General features: G+C 38.5%; 1 protein-coding gene across 1 annotated transcript in view; it reads right to left on the bottom strand.

Annotated features, from left to right (window-relative positions):
* The window catches only part of LOC129352604 (cadherin-23-like), a 125,542-nt gene that overhangs the window by 85,602 nt on the left and 19,648 nt on the right, over positions 1–20,292 (bottom strand). The window contains exons 4-6 of the mRNA XM_055021671.1: positions 5,109–5,251; positions 4,819–4,866; positions 4,481–4,573 (exon numbers count right to left, since the gene is read on the bottom strand). Of these exons, the coding sequence (XP_054877646.1) occupies positions 4,481–4,573; positions 4,819–4,866; positions 5,109–5,251 (284 nt within the window). The remainder of the gene's footprint in view (positions 1–4,480; positions 4,574–4,818; positions 4,867–5,108; positions 5,252–20,292) is intronic.

Genomic DNA, 20,292 nt, shown 5'->3' with positions numbered 1-20,292 from the left:
CCCGCTAGAGGTCAGCCGGGGTCACAGAGGTAATGAGGCCATAAAAATGCAGGTACAGAAAGTCGCGGGGAAACCAGATAAGGTGCAGAAAAGGTTAGAGGGAGATGAACAATGTGCATTTGTCGACTTCCCAGTCTGTCAGAGACAAGAGGAAGAGTTGCGCAGCTTAATGAAGGGCTCTCAGAGCACAGATTGGAATTTGTGCTGCATTATTATTGTGACACAAGGAAATCAGAACGAATTTGCCGTGTCTCATTTATCAAGCAAGCCAGGCACGCCAAATCATTTAGACTGATGAATAAACATGTTGCACCTGCAGCGTCCTGATACAGTATTCAAATACGCAAACTCTGCATGTGTAATTATGACTGTGTTTCAGTTCAAGTTAGAAAATGCAGGTGAGACGTTCTGACCCACTTCAGGTTCTGAACTGATCCTTGTGTCTGAATTAAAATACTGGTGTCACACCTGGAGACGTTCACAGGTCGTCTGTTCAAGTCTCACAAGAGTAAAGTTAATATTTTCTGACCAAATGCATGTAGTGCACTCTATGCATCACCTTTAAAAACAACCTGCACAGATCCTTCTACTTATTATTTATTGATAAATATATTTTCAATTCAAAGAGAACTAGCAGAAATCGGTTATAGTTGAATAGCAATATGAACCAAACAGGATGTACTTTAATTTGAAAGAACTATTAATGTATTTAATTTATGTAACATTTAGTGGAGTTTACACATTAAAGAGTGTTAAGACTCTTCTTAACTTTGAGTTCTAATATTAACAGAAAACAAGGAGCAAATGATCTCATAATAAAGTCTAAGTCAGGGTAACTTGACTTGGGGAGAAATCCTGCATTTGTGATCAAGTGTAATAAAAGTTGCCTTAATGTTAAAGAAGCAGAAATGCTTTGTAATGATGCTCACTGAGCACAGAGGTAAATTATCTTTACCTCATTTTCAAATTACCTGGAGTCATTTATTACAAAGTGAAGCTTCAGAAGCATCTGTGTGGCCATTCTTATGATGCTACAGCAAACATTAAAAAGTTGTTATGGACCACACCTTCGGGAAACATCCACCCCTGCCAAACTTGTAATCTATCACTTCAATAGTAAATAGTGTTTAATGGCAGCATTAAATAAAAGCAGAATAACTTGGAAACTGTTTGCTAATAAACTGCACAAGCACTGACAGACATACTTCTCCAGTTTTGGGCCATAACTTCATCTGCATTAATGTTTACAACACTGATGATTACATAATTTGTCACAGAATGATCATTTTATCCTTATATTCATGTGCTGCCTGATATCAACTACAGGCTTTTCAAAGCGGATAATGCATGACGGACTTCAGACTGCAGTTTTTAAAAGGTGTAACAGTCAAATGTACCTTTTTGAGTGGAGAATGCTGTTAATGTTGTTAAAGAGCTGCCATCCAGCTCTGAAATGTAATAGTAATGTAATTTAAGAAATGTTTCTGCCCTCAACATTCATGAAGCATTCATGAGCTGAGGCAAAGTTTCACCGTGACAGATTAGAAGTCACCCAGAGAAGCTCAAGAGAAAAAGACTTCAGTGTTTTATCAAACCAACACTTTGTTCAGTTTGAACAGTCAGTATCATCAACTGTAGCAGGAATCATTCTGTGTATTTTATAAATTATCACCAAATACTACAATATATTCTGGCAGATATGAGATGAAAAATATATCAACTTCTGTAATTCAGTGAACTTTCCTGTTGCTCCTGCACACCTTCCATTATTCTAACAATTAAAAGAAAATATGATTCAATTCCCAAAATATAAATATCCAACACAAACTGCTCCACCTGTAAACTTTAAATAATAAAATCCAACTGTTAAATGTATTGATATTTATAAAATATGAATGTCCAGTTCATTATTAATTATATCATATTTACACGCATCAGTTATTTGTCTGCAAGTTTAAAAATGAAGAGTAAAATCAGCCAAACTTTGTCCTGTAGAAACACAGCGGAACCAGGACCATCAGCTTCAGCCTAGTAATCTGGTCCGATCCCAGTGATCTGGTCCGATCCCAGTAATCTGGTCCGATCCCAGTAATCTGGTCCGATCCCAGTAATCTGGTCCGATCCCAGTAATCTGGTCCGATCCCAGTAAACTGGTCCGATCCCAGTAAACTGGTCCGATCCCAGTAATCTGGTCCGATCCCAGTGATCTGGTCCGATCCCAGTAAACTGGTCCGATCCCAGTAATCTGGTCCGATCCCAGTAAACTGGTCCGATCCCAGTAATCTGGTCCGATCCCAGTGATCTGGTCCGATCCCAGTAAACTGGTCCGATCCCAGTAATCTGGTCCGATCCCAGTGATCTGGTCCGATCCCAGTAAACTGGTCCGATCCCAGTAATCTGGTCCGATCCCAGTAAACTGGTCCGATCCCAGTAAACTGGTCCGATCCCAGTAATCTGGTCCGATCCCAGTACTGGATCCAACCTGAACTGTTGCTGATGCTTCTTTTAGTCTGATCAAAACATCAGTGGTGAAATACCCAAAAGACAGATTTCTTCAGCCTGAGAACCAAATGCATCAAACCTGGAAGCTCAGCATATTTTTCCAGTTTGTAAGACAGAATCAAACAGCAGAATGATCACCGATGTGTTTCATTTGAAGTTTAGGAAAAATAAATGTCAAATAAAGATTGGAGAAATTTGGCAGTTTTCTCTTTTCATGGATGTTCATGTGAAACATAAACCATTCAAGTCAAATTGTTCCTAAAATATTTTAAAGAAAATGCAGATTGAGAAACTGAAATATCAAGAGGCATTGCTACTCGACACACGATTGGTTGTTGTTTGGACAGCAGCCAATCCAGCAGCACCATTTATTTTCCTTGATGCTAATTGGCTGTAACCTCTAGAGTGGAAATAACAATCAACATGGATGTTAGCTTCTGTGGTGAGTTTCCACTCTACATACTGAAGCATTATGTGAGTACTGGGTGTTCACTCACATTGTTTTCATTTTAGTCAATATTTGCAATATTTAGCTGTTGAATTAAAACAAAGTTAAGAAGAATAGATTTGTAATTGTACAGCCTGCAGAAAGAAAAAAAGAGTTGGCTAAATTTGAAACCTACACCTCAGACCTCAAATAAAAAGTGGTGCATGTCTAGTTTTAATTAAAGGTGGGATGAGTGGCCCTCCTGGTCTAGATTAATGACTGCAGGTGAGTCAAACACTCTGATTTAACATCATTAGGTCTCAAAAAATGACTGGCCTGAGAAAATCAGTTCAGCTGTGGGTGATCTAAACAGCCTCGTCTAAATGCTCCTTATTTCTCCCATTTATTTGTCTGACTTTATAGATCAGGGAGAGGAAACGTCAGTGGCTTTGAAGATTTGGTGAGGACTCAGAGAGAGGTAAATGTGTAGTGGAAGCACAACAAGATGTGGGTGTGTTTTGTGTGTAGATTCAAGCCCCTATTTGAAGTCCTTCACTTCACTCTGGCAATTACTTCATATCAAGGATTAGATGGAGGAGAAAGCAGAGAGGAGACGCAAAGATGGAGAAAGAAAGAGGAGGAGGGGGAAGGTGGCAGGAGGAAAGAGGACAGAGAAGTTGGAGGAAGTGCTACTATAGTGCAGATTAAGGTATCTGCTGCAGGGAAGCTTTTCCCTTTATTTAAAGGAGGTTATGCTGACTGTCTAAACATGAGGAAACATCTGCAGCAGAAACTGCTCCTCGGTTTCACCAGGAGCTTTTGAAATCATTGCGTTACTTTGTGTTACATCTGCACTTTAAAGCTCCTCAGTGAAAACATGTTTCTTCATTGTTTACGCTTTGGTGCAGAAACTGTTTGGAAGTCGATCTATTAACTGATGTTCATGTTTGTTTGTGTGAGTTGGAGATAAGAATGAACTATTTACACTACCAACATGGAAAAGACGCAATTAAAACTGATGCAGATATTATAACTTCTTAAGTTATTTTCATGTGGTAAGTTTCTGTTTATGTCTTAGTGAAGACAGAAAGGGATGGAAAGCCTTTGATTGACGTGTTTTGCTTTTGCATTTTGCACATAAGTTTGTGATACATTCACAAGAAAAAGACGTAACACTTCAGATATTTCACAAATGTGAAATTAACAACAAAAACCTTTACAAAAACCATACATTGTAGGAGAAATGCTTCAAGAAGCTGCATGAACTGAGTAGCACAACATTGTGAGGAAATGCAGAAGTATTGAAAGGGAAAGCAGTAATTTTACCCGGGAACCCAAAAGAACAAAATGTCTCCCATGTTCCCAACTAACTCTACAATGTGACAAATATGGAAAAGAATGAATGGGACATTTTACATTAATCTGCCTTATTTAAAATATTGCACTTACATTTTCTGCAAGAACTTTGAATAACCACAGATAAAATAAATGAGACATGGGCTCAGATTGTTGTTCATTTCTCCATATTCAATTAATTTAAGAGTTTCTTACCTCAGGGATACGAACTGTGTACGGCTGCCCATGGAAGTTTGGTGCATTATCATTCACGTCTCCAATCTGGATGTTTACTGTATCTTTCACCACCTGAGGGAGGAGATCATATATGCATCAAAACGGCTGGACTCAGATTAACAGCAAAAAAATGGTGCAGAGGGAATTATAAATGATCAGGGGGAGCGTGGGCTGAAAGTCAGTTGATTTTTGCACATAAATTTTGTTAAGTGAGACAGATGAGAGAAATGAGAGAGAAATGGAGGCAACTTGTGGTCAGGCTATATTCATGATGTCAGCATGTGACATGAAAATCTCAGATCAGACCTAAATTGTACCTCCTGAAGGTCGCTCACGTAGAACTCGACCTGCATCTCTGACTTGGTCTGGTGCAGAAACAGAGACATCAGCATCACATTTCCATGGAGACGTGACATACATGAAGAGAGCAGAGCAGTCAAACAAAAAAGCAACAAAAATCATGTTTCAGAAAATAACTCTGCTGTGCTGCTCTCTGTTGTCACTGGAAAATTTACTCTCCATCTCATCTCTTCTAAATCTTCCTCTTTATTCCCAGGTGCAGAACTCAGGATCGTGCAGAACGCAGATCTATGTTTGCATGCTTTACCTCACGGTCGAGCTGCTGTCGAAGCCAAACCACGCCTGTTTCCTTATTCACAGAAAAATACTTCATGGCTTCTTCTCCTGAAACGCCGTATATGAGCGGCTCCCCCTCCGGATCCGTCGCTTTCAGCTGGGCAACCGAAGAACCTGCAGGAGAGGGGCAAGGGTCAGAGGTCGTACAGGGTGAAGAATGTTTCCATTTGTCTTGTTGACATTTCCCATACATGCAATAATGACAAAAAAAAAACATGAAATAAGAAGCATGAAAAGAAAAAGTTCTAAGAAACTCAAGTTTTTAAATTGTTTTTCTCACTGAAAGTGGAAATCATGACTAAGATAATAATAATAAAAAAACACTTGGTGTCATGCAAGCCGAGTAGCAGCTAACTGTTAGCCTGGGAATGCTAATTCCCAGTGGTATAAAATTATTTTATAAAATGGTTTTGTCAAAAAGAAACTTAAAGTAGCTCACATGTCCACAGGAAATAGTGATGAAAATAAAGTTTTTCTGAAATGAAGACACGTTTCATTATCAGTCCTCTCTAATTCTGCAAGCTACAAAACTCTTACATAGTCACACATCTCACTCTGCTGAGGATCTTTGCAGTGACAAAGATATTTCATATTTTTCAGGAGAGTCCATTTGATTTGTCAAAATTCAATGACTCCTTCTGAATTTTCTGCAAAGCAGGTGGGAGAAGCATTTTGCCCAAAGACACAACAGAGAAAAACGGTTTAATCAAAGTAAATATGAAAGCAAATCTCTGAGGAATGCTGACATTGAACAGTAAACATCTGCATTTTGATTCAGTCAGTCTTTGCCTGGTAGATCTTCTTAAATATACAGATTGTAAATTCATCGTGTGAATGCTTGTACTTTTGTTCACACCTTCACTCGCCCCCACTCCGCTCTGAAGGTACTTAGTCAGACAAAAGAAGTGAAGCCAGACTAAATCAAACCTGTCAGTCGAGCACCAAACCTCTTAACACAGCAACCAATTAGGCTTCACAATCACCCTCCCCTCTCGTTTTATTAATACACTCCATTTTCCTATGAAAGGGTGGCAAAAAATGACTAATTAATATAACGATTTATGAACCCCTTTCATTGCAGTCTAATGAGATTTATGCAAATTCAGCAGCTTTCAGTATGAGTTATAATTTGGTTGAAGACGTTGCAAATTAAGCATTTTACTTCATAGTCATCAATAATGTTTTTTTTCTCTCCTTCCTTTGGGTTTCTCAACTATAAAATAACTATCTGCTTCTTGTGAGTAGACAAGCACTTCAGTGAAAGATTAAAAATGGTGACTCGAGGGAACAACAATGATACAACTGAGAAGTTTCCAATCATCTGGACAGATTCTGATTCAATTACATACAATCTAATCCAATCTTGACTTTGATTGATTCATCTTAAAATGCCAGTTGGCAAATAGATATTTCAGCAACCCAGGAAATTACCACATGCTTCTTGGAAAGCATGTGGTAATGGTGGAGAGAAACAACTCTCTGTTAACTGATTATTTTTATGCAGATGAGATTATCACAATTTAATACGCAGTAATATAATTATATAACATATCTGGCAGAGGAGGGATAAAGGTGTGCAGCCAGAAGAGAACTGAAAATATTCACATCACATACTGATTTATTGGGAATATTTTTTCACTTCTTCCCCGGCTGTGATTTTGGCTAAAGAGAGGAAATATTTGAGCCTGAAAACAGATTTGATGGACACGATGACATATGTTTGCATTAAGAGCAATCTGTTTGGGATTACAGTGCGTGGGTAAATGGAAAAAGCAAACACAGATTATTGATTGCAAAATGTACAAAATTGTATTATTTTGTGAATTTTCTCCAGGATGAGTGTCTAGAAACCCATCTTGTCTTTCTGATCTCATTGTGAGAGACGTTGCAGTCAGAAAACAGATTTCTGTTACGAAGAAGGGAAATGGGCTGATTTCTCCCAGTCAGCTCTGACCAGCAGGGAAGCATTTATGTGGAAAAAGCTCCAAAGATAAAACCAAACATGTAAAAAGAAGAGCTGCATGTTTTCATTTGAGCAAGACAGGAAGTCCCTCACAGATATTGTCATAGTTACCATGTGTGTATACAGCTGATATTCCTCTAAAGCTTATCTGTAACACTGAGACACTAAGCCCTTTTCTCTGATAAATGATGGTATTTAGCAGGAAGTGATGCCGGTACTACTGTTATGAATGATACAGTGAACATTAATGGCTGCCCCAACCCCTCCACTCTGCAACACTTCCTCCATGACAGGAGCAATGGACTGCAAGAACCATCATTCAACTTCCCTCTCTCTCCTATTGTCTTGCAAACCCGCGGCTTCCTCTGCAGTCTCACTTCCTCTTTAGAGCCACGGCGAAGCAGCAAGCACATAAAGCATCTGGGGAAACTCAACTTCTTCTCTTTGCAGCTTTTTGTGGACAGTTTATTCTTCTTTTCTTTCATTTACCCTGTACAGGTCACAAGCAATCTGACATTTCTTATTCAAAGTTTAGAATCTTCAAAGAATGGTATTTATTTGCGCAGTACTTTCCAAAAGTACAGAACTGTCAACAAGAATGCTGTGTTGACTCAGGAGAGCTACAAATACAAATGCATGCCTCACTTTTAAGATTTATTATTATGAAACACTTTGGCAATCAGCAATATTTTATATTTTTTTGTTGGCTTATCAATTAAAAATCTCAGTGGTGTTTATGGCATTTTGTGCAAGTCTGCCTAACTAATGTATGAATTGGTAGCAAATGTGTTTTTCGTAATATTTCAATGTTGAAGAAATGTATCTAACAATAGGGTAGGTGTAAAAATGAGAACAAAAAACCGGTTCAGAGTCAAAGGGAATCTCCCAAAAGAAGAAAGGAAATATGAAATAAATTTGGTTAATACTAAAAACAACATTAATTTCATTACTATTAGTTCCACTCAAAATGTATAATTCATTTTTCATAAGGATAAAAAAAAGACTTAAAATATAAAACAGCTGAAAAACTGAAAAGTGCAGAGCAAAAGACAGAAAAAAGAGATGAAAGATTTGCTAACATGCAGACAGCATGTTATCAAACATGAAATTCGTACTTAGTGCTTCTTACAGGAGAGACGGAGCAGGTAGTGGAGGGGAACTAAATCAGCCGCCAGAGGACATCGATCCCTGCTGGATCAATAGCAGTTGCATGTGTTAGACGGGGACTAGCCTTTGCCCTGCCCCGCAGCCGCAGGCCTCTCAAACAAAAGCGGCTTTGGGCCAAACGCCCGTTTATTATGTTGGTGACATCTCCAGACCTCTCGTTCATCTGAGTTCTGATTCACTGGGACAGGCGCTGTCAGCTCTGCAATTTCAGCCATGCTCTGAATTATGGCGATGAATTTTATGGGCCACAAAAGGCTTAATGGGTATATGGGCAGTGTTCAGCTGTCTACCACAGCAGGGACAAACAGAAGAAAAGATGAAGCCACCTCAGATCGGTGTTAAGTCTCACTGAGAGCACAGGACCGGCTGGAGAGCATGGTGATCCGAACTCGGTCTGTTTAAATTCTTGATGGATCGTCTCTCACTCAGTCAGACTTGGGGCTGAAGTCATGCAATCAGCAGGCTGATGAGTCAGTGTGGTGCCACTCAAGTTACTGCACTGTCTATCTGCTGACAAAAGAGCCTTCAAACACATCAACAAGGCCTATATGGAGCAACACTGCCTCACATCAATCACTCTTAAAAAATTCACATAAGCAAACGCACTCTTCAGCTGCGTTGCAGGATGAGCTCATTTGGTTCGCTGCATTTTAACCATGCAGCAGTTGTCAATATACAGATCAACGGAAAAAATTAGCCTGTGATGCATCAAAGGATCCGTCATTGAGGACCTTCTAACTGCAGCTAAGCTAGAACTAAACTAGAATTGGGTTCTTTCTGGAAAATTTGATTAAAAAAAATATACAAATAACAAATAAATAAAAAAATAACAAATTTTACATTTTCAGGCCCTTGTTCTGAAAAAACATCAATATTGATATTCAATATAGCATCAAATTATTCTAATGATATACATGATTAATGTGAGAATAAAATACTCTGACATTTTTCATTGTGTAAAAATCACTATGTTATCTGCGTACATTGGAACATTAACATGAAGTCGTTTTTTATGAAACAGGCTTGTCAGATTGTGGGGCTCCAACAGGGCAGTTAATGAAGGATGATTTGATCAAACACCAATTTCTGTTTGATAAATATAATTTAAACTCTAATTGTTTGGTGATAAATGAAGTTTCTCACCATGTTCTCTCATATATGAGAACGTTCTGTCTGGCATTAAGAAAGCAGCCAATCCCGGCGCTGATTGGCTGAACCCTGAAGAATGGAGATACAGAAGGTATTAAATTAGCTTCTGGGGTATTAAAATGGTTCCTAATGTCTGAATTAATGCATATTAATGTATATTTGGTATTTAAATAATTAAAACTGGCAGTTGTAAGAGTTTCAAGTATTTGCAGTCTTTAGGTATTTGCAGGTTAAATTCAATGACCCTCATGAATATGGCGAATGCACTGCACACTTTCATCAATTAAAAAACATTAAAACACACAATAACCATATAGTTATCCAATACTAAAACCACAAAATGTTATCTTTTGTAAACTTTTCCTTTGGTTTTAGACTAAATAACTTCACTTTTCAATTATTGTGTCATGAACTTGAGGGTTAGGAATATTCATTATAATAGACACTGTATCATCTGTTATAATAGACGATGCAGTCAAGACAAGGGAATGTTTTGGTGTGAACTTTACACAAATGTTCTTCACTGACCTGCATATTAGTATTGATCAAGCAGAGTTCACCTCTGAGCTGAAATGTTCATCATTCACACCAATGTCTGACCCTTAAGTCAACCCAGCTCCTGTGCAGCACTTTACAAGTAATTGAGGAGTCAGATTTCATCAGGGGATTTAAGTCATTCTTTCAGGCTCATCCTTTTAAGACCCTCTGTAGGGGCATGTGCATTATCTCCTGCTTTCCCCACCAGTAAAATGCACAATAAATTTATCTTTTTTCTACTCCTTCAGAAATAAGATGGAAATGAGCTAAAATCAACTCATCACTACTTCCTCGACCTGCGGTGCTGTGAGCGCTCTTATTGTCTAAAAATTTAGGTTGCCTTTGGGAAACCACTTAGACGCGGAAATAATATCTGGAATGATAATGGCCCAGTGGCTGGAAAGAGTTTGAACATCCATTTCCATACAGAAAGAGCTCTTCAAGTTTTCATTGCGGGTGAATCTCTTAGCTGAAAAATAAATATTAGACTACAATACTCAGGTACTGTAGGGTTATAAAGAAATAAGTTTAAAAAAGTGTCAGGTTGATTATGTCTGTAGGTTTATATTACATGCAACAAAAACAAAATAGTGCAATAACATGTTTTACATGATATGAATAAGTGTCTGTTCCTTCACCGATTTCTTCTATTTATGCCTTTTTTTCTCACAATTAAAATGTCACAAATAAAACAAAGTTAAGTTTTCTCATGTCTGTCCACCATGTCGAGTCAAGAAATCTCTCAGAACCGATAGAGAGGCCAAAAGATTTCAAAATGTAAGCCCACAGATTCATAATAAGTTATATAAGTTAAATAGATTGATATTAAATGTGGACGACCCAGCAAGTCTACCTACGATTGGCTGACAAGAAAGAACCAAATGGAGGATTTAGAGTGGCCTGGCAAAGGTCTGGACTCAAAAGCAGTTGAAGTTCTGTGGTACTGCCTTCATACAGTCAGTCAAGCTCCAAATCCATCCACCACAACACCAGCAGTTATTAGGTTTAAGGGGCAATCACTGGTTTTTATAGCTTTTAAATGAAATCATCATTTCAGTTGCTTTTTGTGTCGTTAAGAATTAATACTTCTAGATATGAACTAAAAAACTAAACTGCTAAATTTAAAACAAGTAATTGCAGGCAAATTTTAACAAGGCAATTACAAAAGTACATTTGCTTCTAATCTTTCATTCATTAATTGATTTTAGATTCATGCTCTTCCTATGGTGCGGGTGTGTGTAGGTGTGTAAACATCCCTGTGTTTGCGACATCAATTACTGCGATGGCAGAGAGAAAGAGAGACAAATAGTGCCTTAGGTGTGGCTTCTAGTGACTCCAGTGTTTCAACAATGCACACAGTGAGAGTCCTTGGGAGGCCGTGTATTAATCCAATAGATTTATGACTAAATCTGTCACGGATGGGTGGAGAACACCCTCTGCTTTTCCTTTAGCCCTTCTAGAGTGAAATACACACCTTGAGAAACACACAGTCAAGCTCTTCTGTGATGTTGGAGGACTGTCCACTCGACATGGAGCACAAGTGACTGTAAACACACTGATGTGTGGAGAACATCACATTTTCATCACCATTTTTACCATCTCCAGGTTTTCACTGCAGGTTTTCTATACCAGTGAGTTACTAATGACATGTGGAAAGATATGCTTTTCACCACAATGACACACTGGCACAGAAAGGAAACATTACTTAGATGTGTAAATGTGGACAAATATCTTAATGAAACATATTTTTATTAAACCAGTGGAACTAGACATTTAGTCTTCTACTGATCCTGTTTCCAGAGACTCTGATCCTATCAATTTAAAATCCAAACCAACTCAAACATGCAGCAATGACCCAATATAAACATAACTTCCTATCAAACTGCTTTCCAGATGCGTCACTTACCCCAGGATGCTGGAGGCTTGAATCAAAAACGAATGTATTTGTTTGCATATGTAAAATCTGTTTAACATAAACAACATGGCAAGTCAGGAAACAGTAACATCTGTTTAAAGATGTGTGAAGTATGGTTTATGTAGAACAGTTGCCAGGAGAAAGATCCTGGAAACAGACCACTAAATTCCTTAAACTATGATGACCAAAGAGCAGATGTTTAGTCATAATAAACAGAACCATGCTTGGTAAAAATCAAACATAGCATAACAACAACACAAACAATTCATAAATTGACCATAAATTAATGAAAGAATTGTGGGGACAAAGTTGAGGCCTGTTTTATCCCATGATGTCAAACAGAAGCAAATATGAGAAGATCAGAAAAGCAACAAGTTCATGGGTTGCAAACACAAAGTCTAGTTTTGACCTCAGCATGACTGAAATGCCTTAAGTTGCATTTCAGTTAATAAACTTCAATAAACTGAAAAACAGGTGCTGAGATTTTCCACAGTGAGTTGAGAGGCAGAAGAGGGCGACCTCCGATGTCGAAGGCTTTTTAAGAAACCTTTTCAGTTTTACTCGTCTGGTTGTCATAAAACATTTCTTGCGAAATATATTAGTAAAAACAAAAAAAGCGAAAGCAAAACAAAAGACTTCTCATCTCCTCAACAGCTTTCAATGTTGACAGTACTTTGAAGATGTGAATCATTTATCACCTCGTTCTAATAAGGCTGATTCAGAAACGTGTGGAATGAGAGCGAGGCGTGGGACATGCAACCCAGGACGGGCTTTTCAGACATCCAAGAGGTGATATGATGAAAACACTGAGTGACAAGGCTGTGACTAACAAATCACATTGTGAAAGATGAAGGACAGTGAAGGACATTAGCAGACAGTCGTCCCCCGCATTGGTGAGAAGAAGCAGACCTGTCACTGCAGATTCTCATGCAGCTCAGTCCTGCCTGCAAACACACAGGAAAGCTTTTTGCTCTCCCCTTATTCCACGACATCCCATCACCGTCTCAAACTTCCCCACCTCTCTCTCTCTCCCTCTTGCATTTTGTCATGTTTTTGTGACGGTTTGTCTTGGTGGTGGAGGCCAGACAGAGGGACGCAGGCTGCTCTGAAGCAAGCGGACAGCTCGCTGAGTTCTTCTGAGGTTTCTGGATTGACGGCAGAGCCAACCCGGCCTGTCGCCGTCACAACTGTGCCGCAAACACACACATCCGCTCACAACTGTACCGAAGCTGCCTGCTTTCACAAATATCTGTCAACAATGACACTTTCTGACACCTGCCCAAATCTTTTCTGCTCCTTCCATCTTCACATGTTGCTTCTTTCATCTGGTCCTGCTGCTCACTTTGGTTTTTAATTCGGTTTCCATTTTGCCGTTAGCGGCTCTGTTTTCGGTCTGAACCTCTCTTACACAACCTGCCCTCTGCTGACCTCACCAGGCCTGACTATTATCTGAGAATCAGCTAAATCACAGGCAGGTAATGGAACATGCCACCATTATTGTGAAGCTACACACACACAGATAGAATCACATTAAAACAAAAGCCTCTCCCTCTTGACCTTCATCCCCTTTCTCTCTGTTTACATGTTTATCAATTGGCCCCTGTGTTACTGAATTATGGGTCTGCTGCAGTCCCTGCCAGCCTGCAGATGTAGATGTGGACACTGCAGAGTGGCAGGACCAAAGGTCAAGAGTCAGGATCTGGAAACTTTGAGCAGGCCAGCAGCTATTTTTGTTTCTCACGCTGGGTTAGTTTAGAAACATAAAGGCAAAAAACAAAACAGTTTACATTTTATAAAATCTGATTTGTAAGAAAAGCAGCGATGGGGAGAATCAACAGGGCAGAAAGAAAAGTTTGTTTCTGCAGTATCAACACTGGTTACCATATGCAGGTGTGAAAAAAGGTCATATTGAAGGCATGTCTGAGAAGTCTTTTAATCATCATGGCAACATTTGGTGGGACCAACCACCGCCTTATAGCTGCAGCTCCTCCTCCTCACAGCTAGGAGGAGCTGTGAGGAAGTTTTCAAACTTCCTGGATCCCTCCTCACAGAGCAGTCGTCACCCAGCACTCCCCCCACCCACTCAGCTCCTTCAGACTAGCCAGCAGCAATTAGCAAACATCTGGTGGAACTGAGTGTCTGCTGAGTTTATTATAAAAGCTACTTCTTGGTAAAACGCTGGTAAAAAAAAAAAAAAAAAAGTTAAAGTAGGAGAAATGTGTTGATCTCCTGACAATTGAGTTTCAGAATTTTTAAAAGACATTTGATAATTTTTTAATGTATTTCTTATTGATATATTTACCACCACTCCTGCTCACTGAACACACAATTCACAACAGAAAAAACTCCTTCAGGACAAAACAAAGATAATTTTGTTCTGTGTTTTCATCCGACTCTCTGCGGTCACAGAGGTTAACCTTTCACTCATAAAAACCAACACATCTCCACTGTGCCACACTAGATTGTTGCTCTCCATCATAATAGTGTTTTTCTTGCTGATCCATATGGTACAACAGTTGTAAAGTAATACTGTTGTCCAGACAGCGCACCAGCATGTCTGATCCTGCATGATTGGGTCCATCTCAGCTCATTGCAGCTGACTAACTGCACAAACAGGCCAAGGCCAGCTGGACTTTATATGGGCAGGGATAGTTGTGCGTCTCCATCTTTCCAGAATCTCTTTCTCACTTATGTCCATCTGCTGCAAAGTATCTCTTACATCCATCTCCCTCTTTAGCCCAGCCTTTATTCCACTCTTTCCATGTGCATGGCTTTTGCATCTACATTTTGTGACGGCTCACTGTTCCTCCATTTTTCTTCCTCTCCTTATCATTTCAGCACCCTTAGTTTTCTTATCGTTCTCCCTTTAAAATTCAATTTTAATTCAAATCTTTTAATAAAAAAAACTGTTAAAAAAAACTTTCAAAAAGTCCAGAAAGACAGTTAGAGATTACACTGTAGTTTGATTGCAAAGATGAGCAGAAAAGCTCATCTGAAAATGCATCTAAGTTGATTAGCAAGACCTGCAGCGCAGACATGAGAGATCCTTACCTACTGAACGGATTTTAGATAATTAAAAGGACTGAAACCTGCAGGACACTCTCAATTAAACATTTTATATAAAAACACAGATTAAGACAGCAAGGTAGTATTATGTGACTCCTTGATAAAGTCATAAGATTTTAATTGTATCATAGGGTTGAACAGAGACAATACAGTGGTTAAGAACAGATGAGAATTTTCCAGATTATCTTTTAGATGAAAAGCTATTTAACAGCAGCTGATGCAATGAGTAGCTTCTCATTCCTTAAACAACCATGTGGAAAGTCATGGAAGCCATGTTGGTCTGTTTCAGAAGATCATTGCAGACCACTGGCAGCAAAACGTCTAAAAAGATGCAGAAACTAAGTTGGAATAAGAACTGTCTGACGCATTACCCATAAATCTTGGTAAAAATGAATGTGACACAAAATGGACATAAATCTTGTGACTTTGCAGAAGTTTATAGAAACACAGTGAAAAGATAACGGTGGTCAAGTGGAATAATATAATGTGACCTTTTCGGCCAGGCAGTGTGTTGTGTTTGGTTCAGATCATCCCATCCTCAAAACTGTGGATCCTCTTTGAACTGTTACCAAAAGAGTGTTGAACTCTTTTGTCTCCTGGTTTTAACAGATGAAACATCATGATGATGGTGTGAGTTCTCACGCCATCATCTGATGATGGTGTGAGTTCTCACGCCATCATCTTCAAAAACTAGGGAGTGGATCATACGGTTTAAGTTTCAGATTAGAGGTCTGAATTATGTTTGGGAAAAGGTTTATTTTAGCTCTTCAGTTGTAATGGTAAAGGTCAGGGCAATGAGCCAGAGGGGACATTCTGCCACTGGAATGTCCCCCCAAAGATATTCAGGCAACTGTGTGTTTCTGCACTGCGTCTGTGACTGAGACAAAGAGAAGTTGAGTGTGTTAAAGCTGATGGTGTGTGCATAAATCTCTTGTGTGTCCCTAATTTTTACTAAAGCACAGACTGAATTTGATGTGCAGTGGCAGCGATCTGAGCGTTTTGTCAAACCCATAACACACCGCACTTCTTTTATGGATAATAAATTAACTCATTATCTGTGGCGCTCATTAGCTTCAGGTTCTAATTACGCAAAATTAATATTGTTTCCTGAAAAAGACATTGACACTGGCAAATTGGCAATTGACCTCTCCGGTCAATCTGGGAAAAAGGACACAGAGTTGAAGTGAATCATAAAAACAGAGATGAGACGTGAAATGGCAGCTGCTGCAGCTGATCAGTTTTGGAGACGTCTGTCTCTGACCTGCTTTCAGTTTTTTTTCTGTTCTTTTTCTCAATGAGAGCAAAAATGTTTACACAAAAAGTGAAGCTGCCTTTTTAATGAGCTTTCATGTTATTTGTTTTGTGCTGATCTGGATTTAATGGCTCAAAATTTTGTGAGTTTAATCTTTTCTGGATCATTAAGTCTTATAATGTAAAATGTTCCATTTCCTCTTTTTTTTCTCTCAGACTTGATTAGAAATCCATCCATCAGAATTTTGTTGTTGGATTCTGACCTGCCAGATTCCAACACTTGATAGAAGAGCTGAATTTGAATTGAGCATGAAACAAATTTATCGCAGGTTTCCTCCGTTTGGGTTTCAGACACATATTTTAATTGAACTGAGGTCAAATCCAGGCCTTCAGGGCGAATGTTCTGCTCCTTTTAGATGTGTCTTTATTCCAACACACCTGAGTCAGATAATGAGGTCATTAGCAGGACTCTGGAGTTCTTGACTGCATAGTAAAGAGGTGATTCTGTCATTTGCTTCATTTGGACCAGACTTCGCCATTTAATTGTTACTCTGCTGTATGTTTGCATCTATCATGGCTAAGTAACAATGTATCACCAACTGGATGGATAAAGTTAATTTTCACTGCTGACTCACTTCCACAAGACTGGTTGCATTCTGAACGTCTAAATCAGTTCATTTGAGGGTCTGAAAGTCTAAATCGAACTATCAGGACCAAACAGCTGGACATATACAATTTTTTTTCTGAAAGAAATACAAGTAAAGTGAGCAAGAAAAAGAAAAAAAAAAGTCTATTAATTATTATACTTGTGGCATCCATAAGCTGAAAACATTTAAAATAAATTTTTGCAACATCTGTACCAAACCAACAAAAGAATAAAGAATAAAAAGGCTTTCAGGCTGAAATCAGCCTGTGAATGAGCCGACAGGAAGCGATTAACCCACTTGTTGGTTCTACCTCTCTGGAGGTGAAACTTTGGCCTTTATGGGAACAAATGTCATCATTCAAGACAAGGACAAAGACAAGATAACCTTTACATTCACATCAGCACCGATGTTACTCTGCAAGCAACTAATGCAATTTTATTCTGCAAAAACAGAGACTGCAGGTTGAGTTTATACAGCAGATCATATTAGAGCGAAGCAAAGAAAAGTCAAATGAACAATCACAAGATGAAGTCTGATGTTTCTGAACTGTGAGCTTCTGGTAAACAGTTCAGTGTTTTTCTTCCTTCACTCATTTTCTTAGTCATGTAACATCTGAGCCTTAAAGGCTCTCTGGGATTAAAACACATTGCTGTGACAGGTTTAGGTTAAAGGTGGGAGTGAAACAGGAAGAATTAGCTTATTTCAGACCATGACTCAAGATCATCTTTGGATTTAAGACCAGAATGACTAAACCAAAAACCTTCCCCTTGTCTGTTGTAGCCATGTTGAGGCTGGATTATCAACAGGTGCTGTGGATGATTGGCCTGTTGTACAACCCAAGTTATCTTTAGCTCAGAGTGAAGAATAATGGCTGGACATTTTCCTCTTAGCTCTCTCAAGTTTAAAAATTACTGAAATAGAACAACTTTTCACTGATATGTTCTTATAATACATCTCAGTGAGGTGAAATAACAGATTGCTTTATGTCCCAAACTTAAATTACATAAAAAAACAGTAGAGCCACTCAGAACTGTATCCATGTGCTTTTAATGTCCTTTATTCCAAATACTAAAACATTTACAAAAACTCACAGGTTGAAAAATCAGGAGTTTTATTTTAACATTTTACATTTTGATAGTCCCTCAGTTTTTAAAGCCACAAAAGAAGAAAAAACAAACACGAGCAAACACACAGAAATGCTCCCACACACATTCACGTTTAAATTCCCCTTCTCATTTCCGCTGCCTCTCTGCATTCGAGCAAAGAGAGGTGGTCGCTGATGTGAAACATCAATTTCCAGGTTAGCTGCTCTATGTGGCTCAGGCAGGTATCAGCCGTGACCCACCTGGGCCCGATAAGCAGCTGCACGAAGCTGATCTGCCACCAGCAGCGCTCTGCTCCGTGCTGGAGAACCCGGTAATGCAGGCATGTGTACACAAACACACATGCACACTCATATGCATAAGTAAGCAAACTCTCCAAATTGGGAGACTAAAATAATGTGATAGAAGAAGTGGAAAAGTTAAGCTGCAGCACTTCATTAATATGGAACACAAGTGGAAACTGAATGTGGGCTCATTTATGGAGTGGTGGATAAATTGGATCAGCTCACAAGCTGAAGTGACGAGTTTTCAGTCTAAATGGGGGAAGTTTTGATTTTTGCAACGAAGCCAATAAAAACAAGAGTTATAAACTCACCATAAAAACAGAGGGAAGCTGGTGTTACTATCACATTTCTGTACACTCAGCAAAGATTTGATGATTCTTCAGCAAAGATCAACAAGTCACCTGCTGCAGGATTTAGTTTCAAACCAACAACTGCTGAAGGAAACAACTCAAAAACTTCTGAAGAAGACTCTGAACACAACTTCCCTCTTTGTGAAATATAAGCAACAATGGGAAAGCATCAGATTTCAGTGGTTGTAGGATTTCTCTTATATCATTAGTAAAAAAAAAAAAAGCACAAAAAAAAAAAGACAAGCATTATGTCCTGCCAAAGCTTCACACAAGTGTTTGTTGTATTTACCTAGAAAACCTTTTGGATCGGCTAGATATTCACCTATCATTCAAACTGCGCCAGAGTTCACTTCAACCAAACCGAGACCAAGACTTTTTGACTTTTGGTCCACATCAGAGTGTGATTCTGCATCCACATCTCCCCAACCAATCAGATTCTCCAGGAAGAAAGAACTAATGTGGACTAGGCAGAGCTGGTGTGAATGCACACTAACATCTGGATATGATATATCACAAATCCACCAAAGATCCTGTTTTTGTCACTTTGAGAATGAAGTTGATTTGATCAGAACTTGGCTGATCGAATCAGCCAAGTTCTCAAAACAAGCAGTTCTTCGTTTCTATTCTGGCTTTACTGTACCTTATTAAATAATGACACCTGGGATGCATTGTGTGTTTCTCTAAACCCAAGGTTAGATTTATATATTGAAACTTTGATAAGGACCAGATAGATTTATAAGGTCCTCTATGCTTGTGTTTGAAGTCCAACTCAAAGTGTTATCTGGTCAGATAATCAAACCCCTCCCAGATAATAATGGTCATCGAGTTTCTACAGATAAATTAAAGTAAATTTTGATATCACACAACGTTATAATAGTAGGCTTTTATCTCAGCCTGCTATTATGAGAAAAAAAAAGATATTGGGCTATATTCAGTTAAATAGACTCATCAAGATCCAACAGATCTAACAAAAAAACAAACTGCAACAAAATAAACAGTTTTATAATTCAGTTTCTTCTTACAATCAGATGAAATAAAAGCTCTAGGTTTGTTGTGTTTGTCTCTGAAAATATTTTGCTTCGTTCTGTTACAAATAATTTATTGTAAATTCAGCCAACGGGTCTCTGACAAGCTGGAGGCTCTGGAGCAAAACGAACTCTGTCACATTTCAGCTTCTTGAAGTGTTTCTAGGACAGAAGAGGACAAAGCTGTCTCCAGGATTGTCATAAAGACCAAGTTATGCTGAAAAATAGGGTAGTTTTTACATTTACTTCAGTAAAATATATATATTAGTCGAGTTATATTACTGTTTCCAGCTGACGTAGATGCACAAGCTTTACAAAACTAAACAGCTCTGACTCAGTCTGATTGGATGGAGTTTGTCTGGAAACATTGCTTTTCAAATCTTGCCACAGATTCTCAATTGGATATAGGTCTTTGACTAGGCCAATCTGACAGATGAAATTAACACAATATTTCTGAAAAATATCTAAATATAGTTTTTCAGATTAGAAGTTGCATCTGAAAGTTTTACGAGTTCAGCATAAGAGATGTGCAAATATTAACGTACAAACAAAATACAATCATAAATCTTTTGATTTGACTAAGTTTTGTATTTCTCTTGAATTAATTGAATAGTAATTATTAATTAATATGTGTTTTTTGTCGTTTTAAAGAAGCACCAACTCAGGCAATGATACGTAATGAATGTTAAGACACCAAC

The sequence above is a fragment of the Poeciliopsis prolifica genome, unplaced genomic scaffold (genome assembly GCF_027474105.1).
Source record: "Poeciliopsis prolifica strain line A6 unplaced genomic scaffold, Auburn_PproV2 SCAFFOLD078, whole genome shotgun sequence".
Classification (NCBI taxonomy): Eukaryota; Metazoa; Chordata; class Actinopteri; order Cyprinodontiformes; family Poeciliidae; genus Poeciliopsis; species Poeciliopsis prolifica.
Note: the sequence above shows the minus strand (reverse complement) of the source record. Positions and strands in the feature narration are given on the sequence as shown.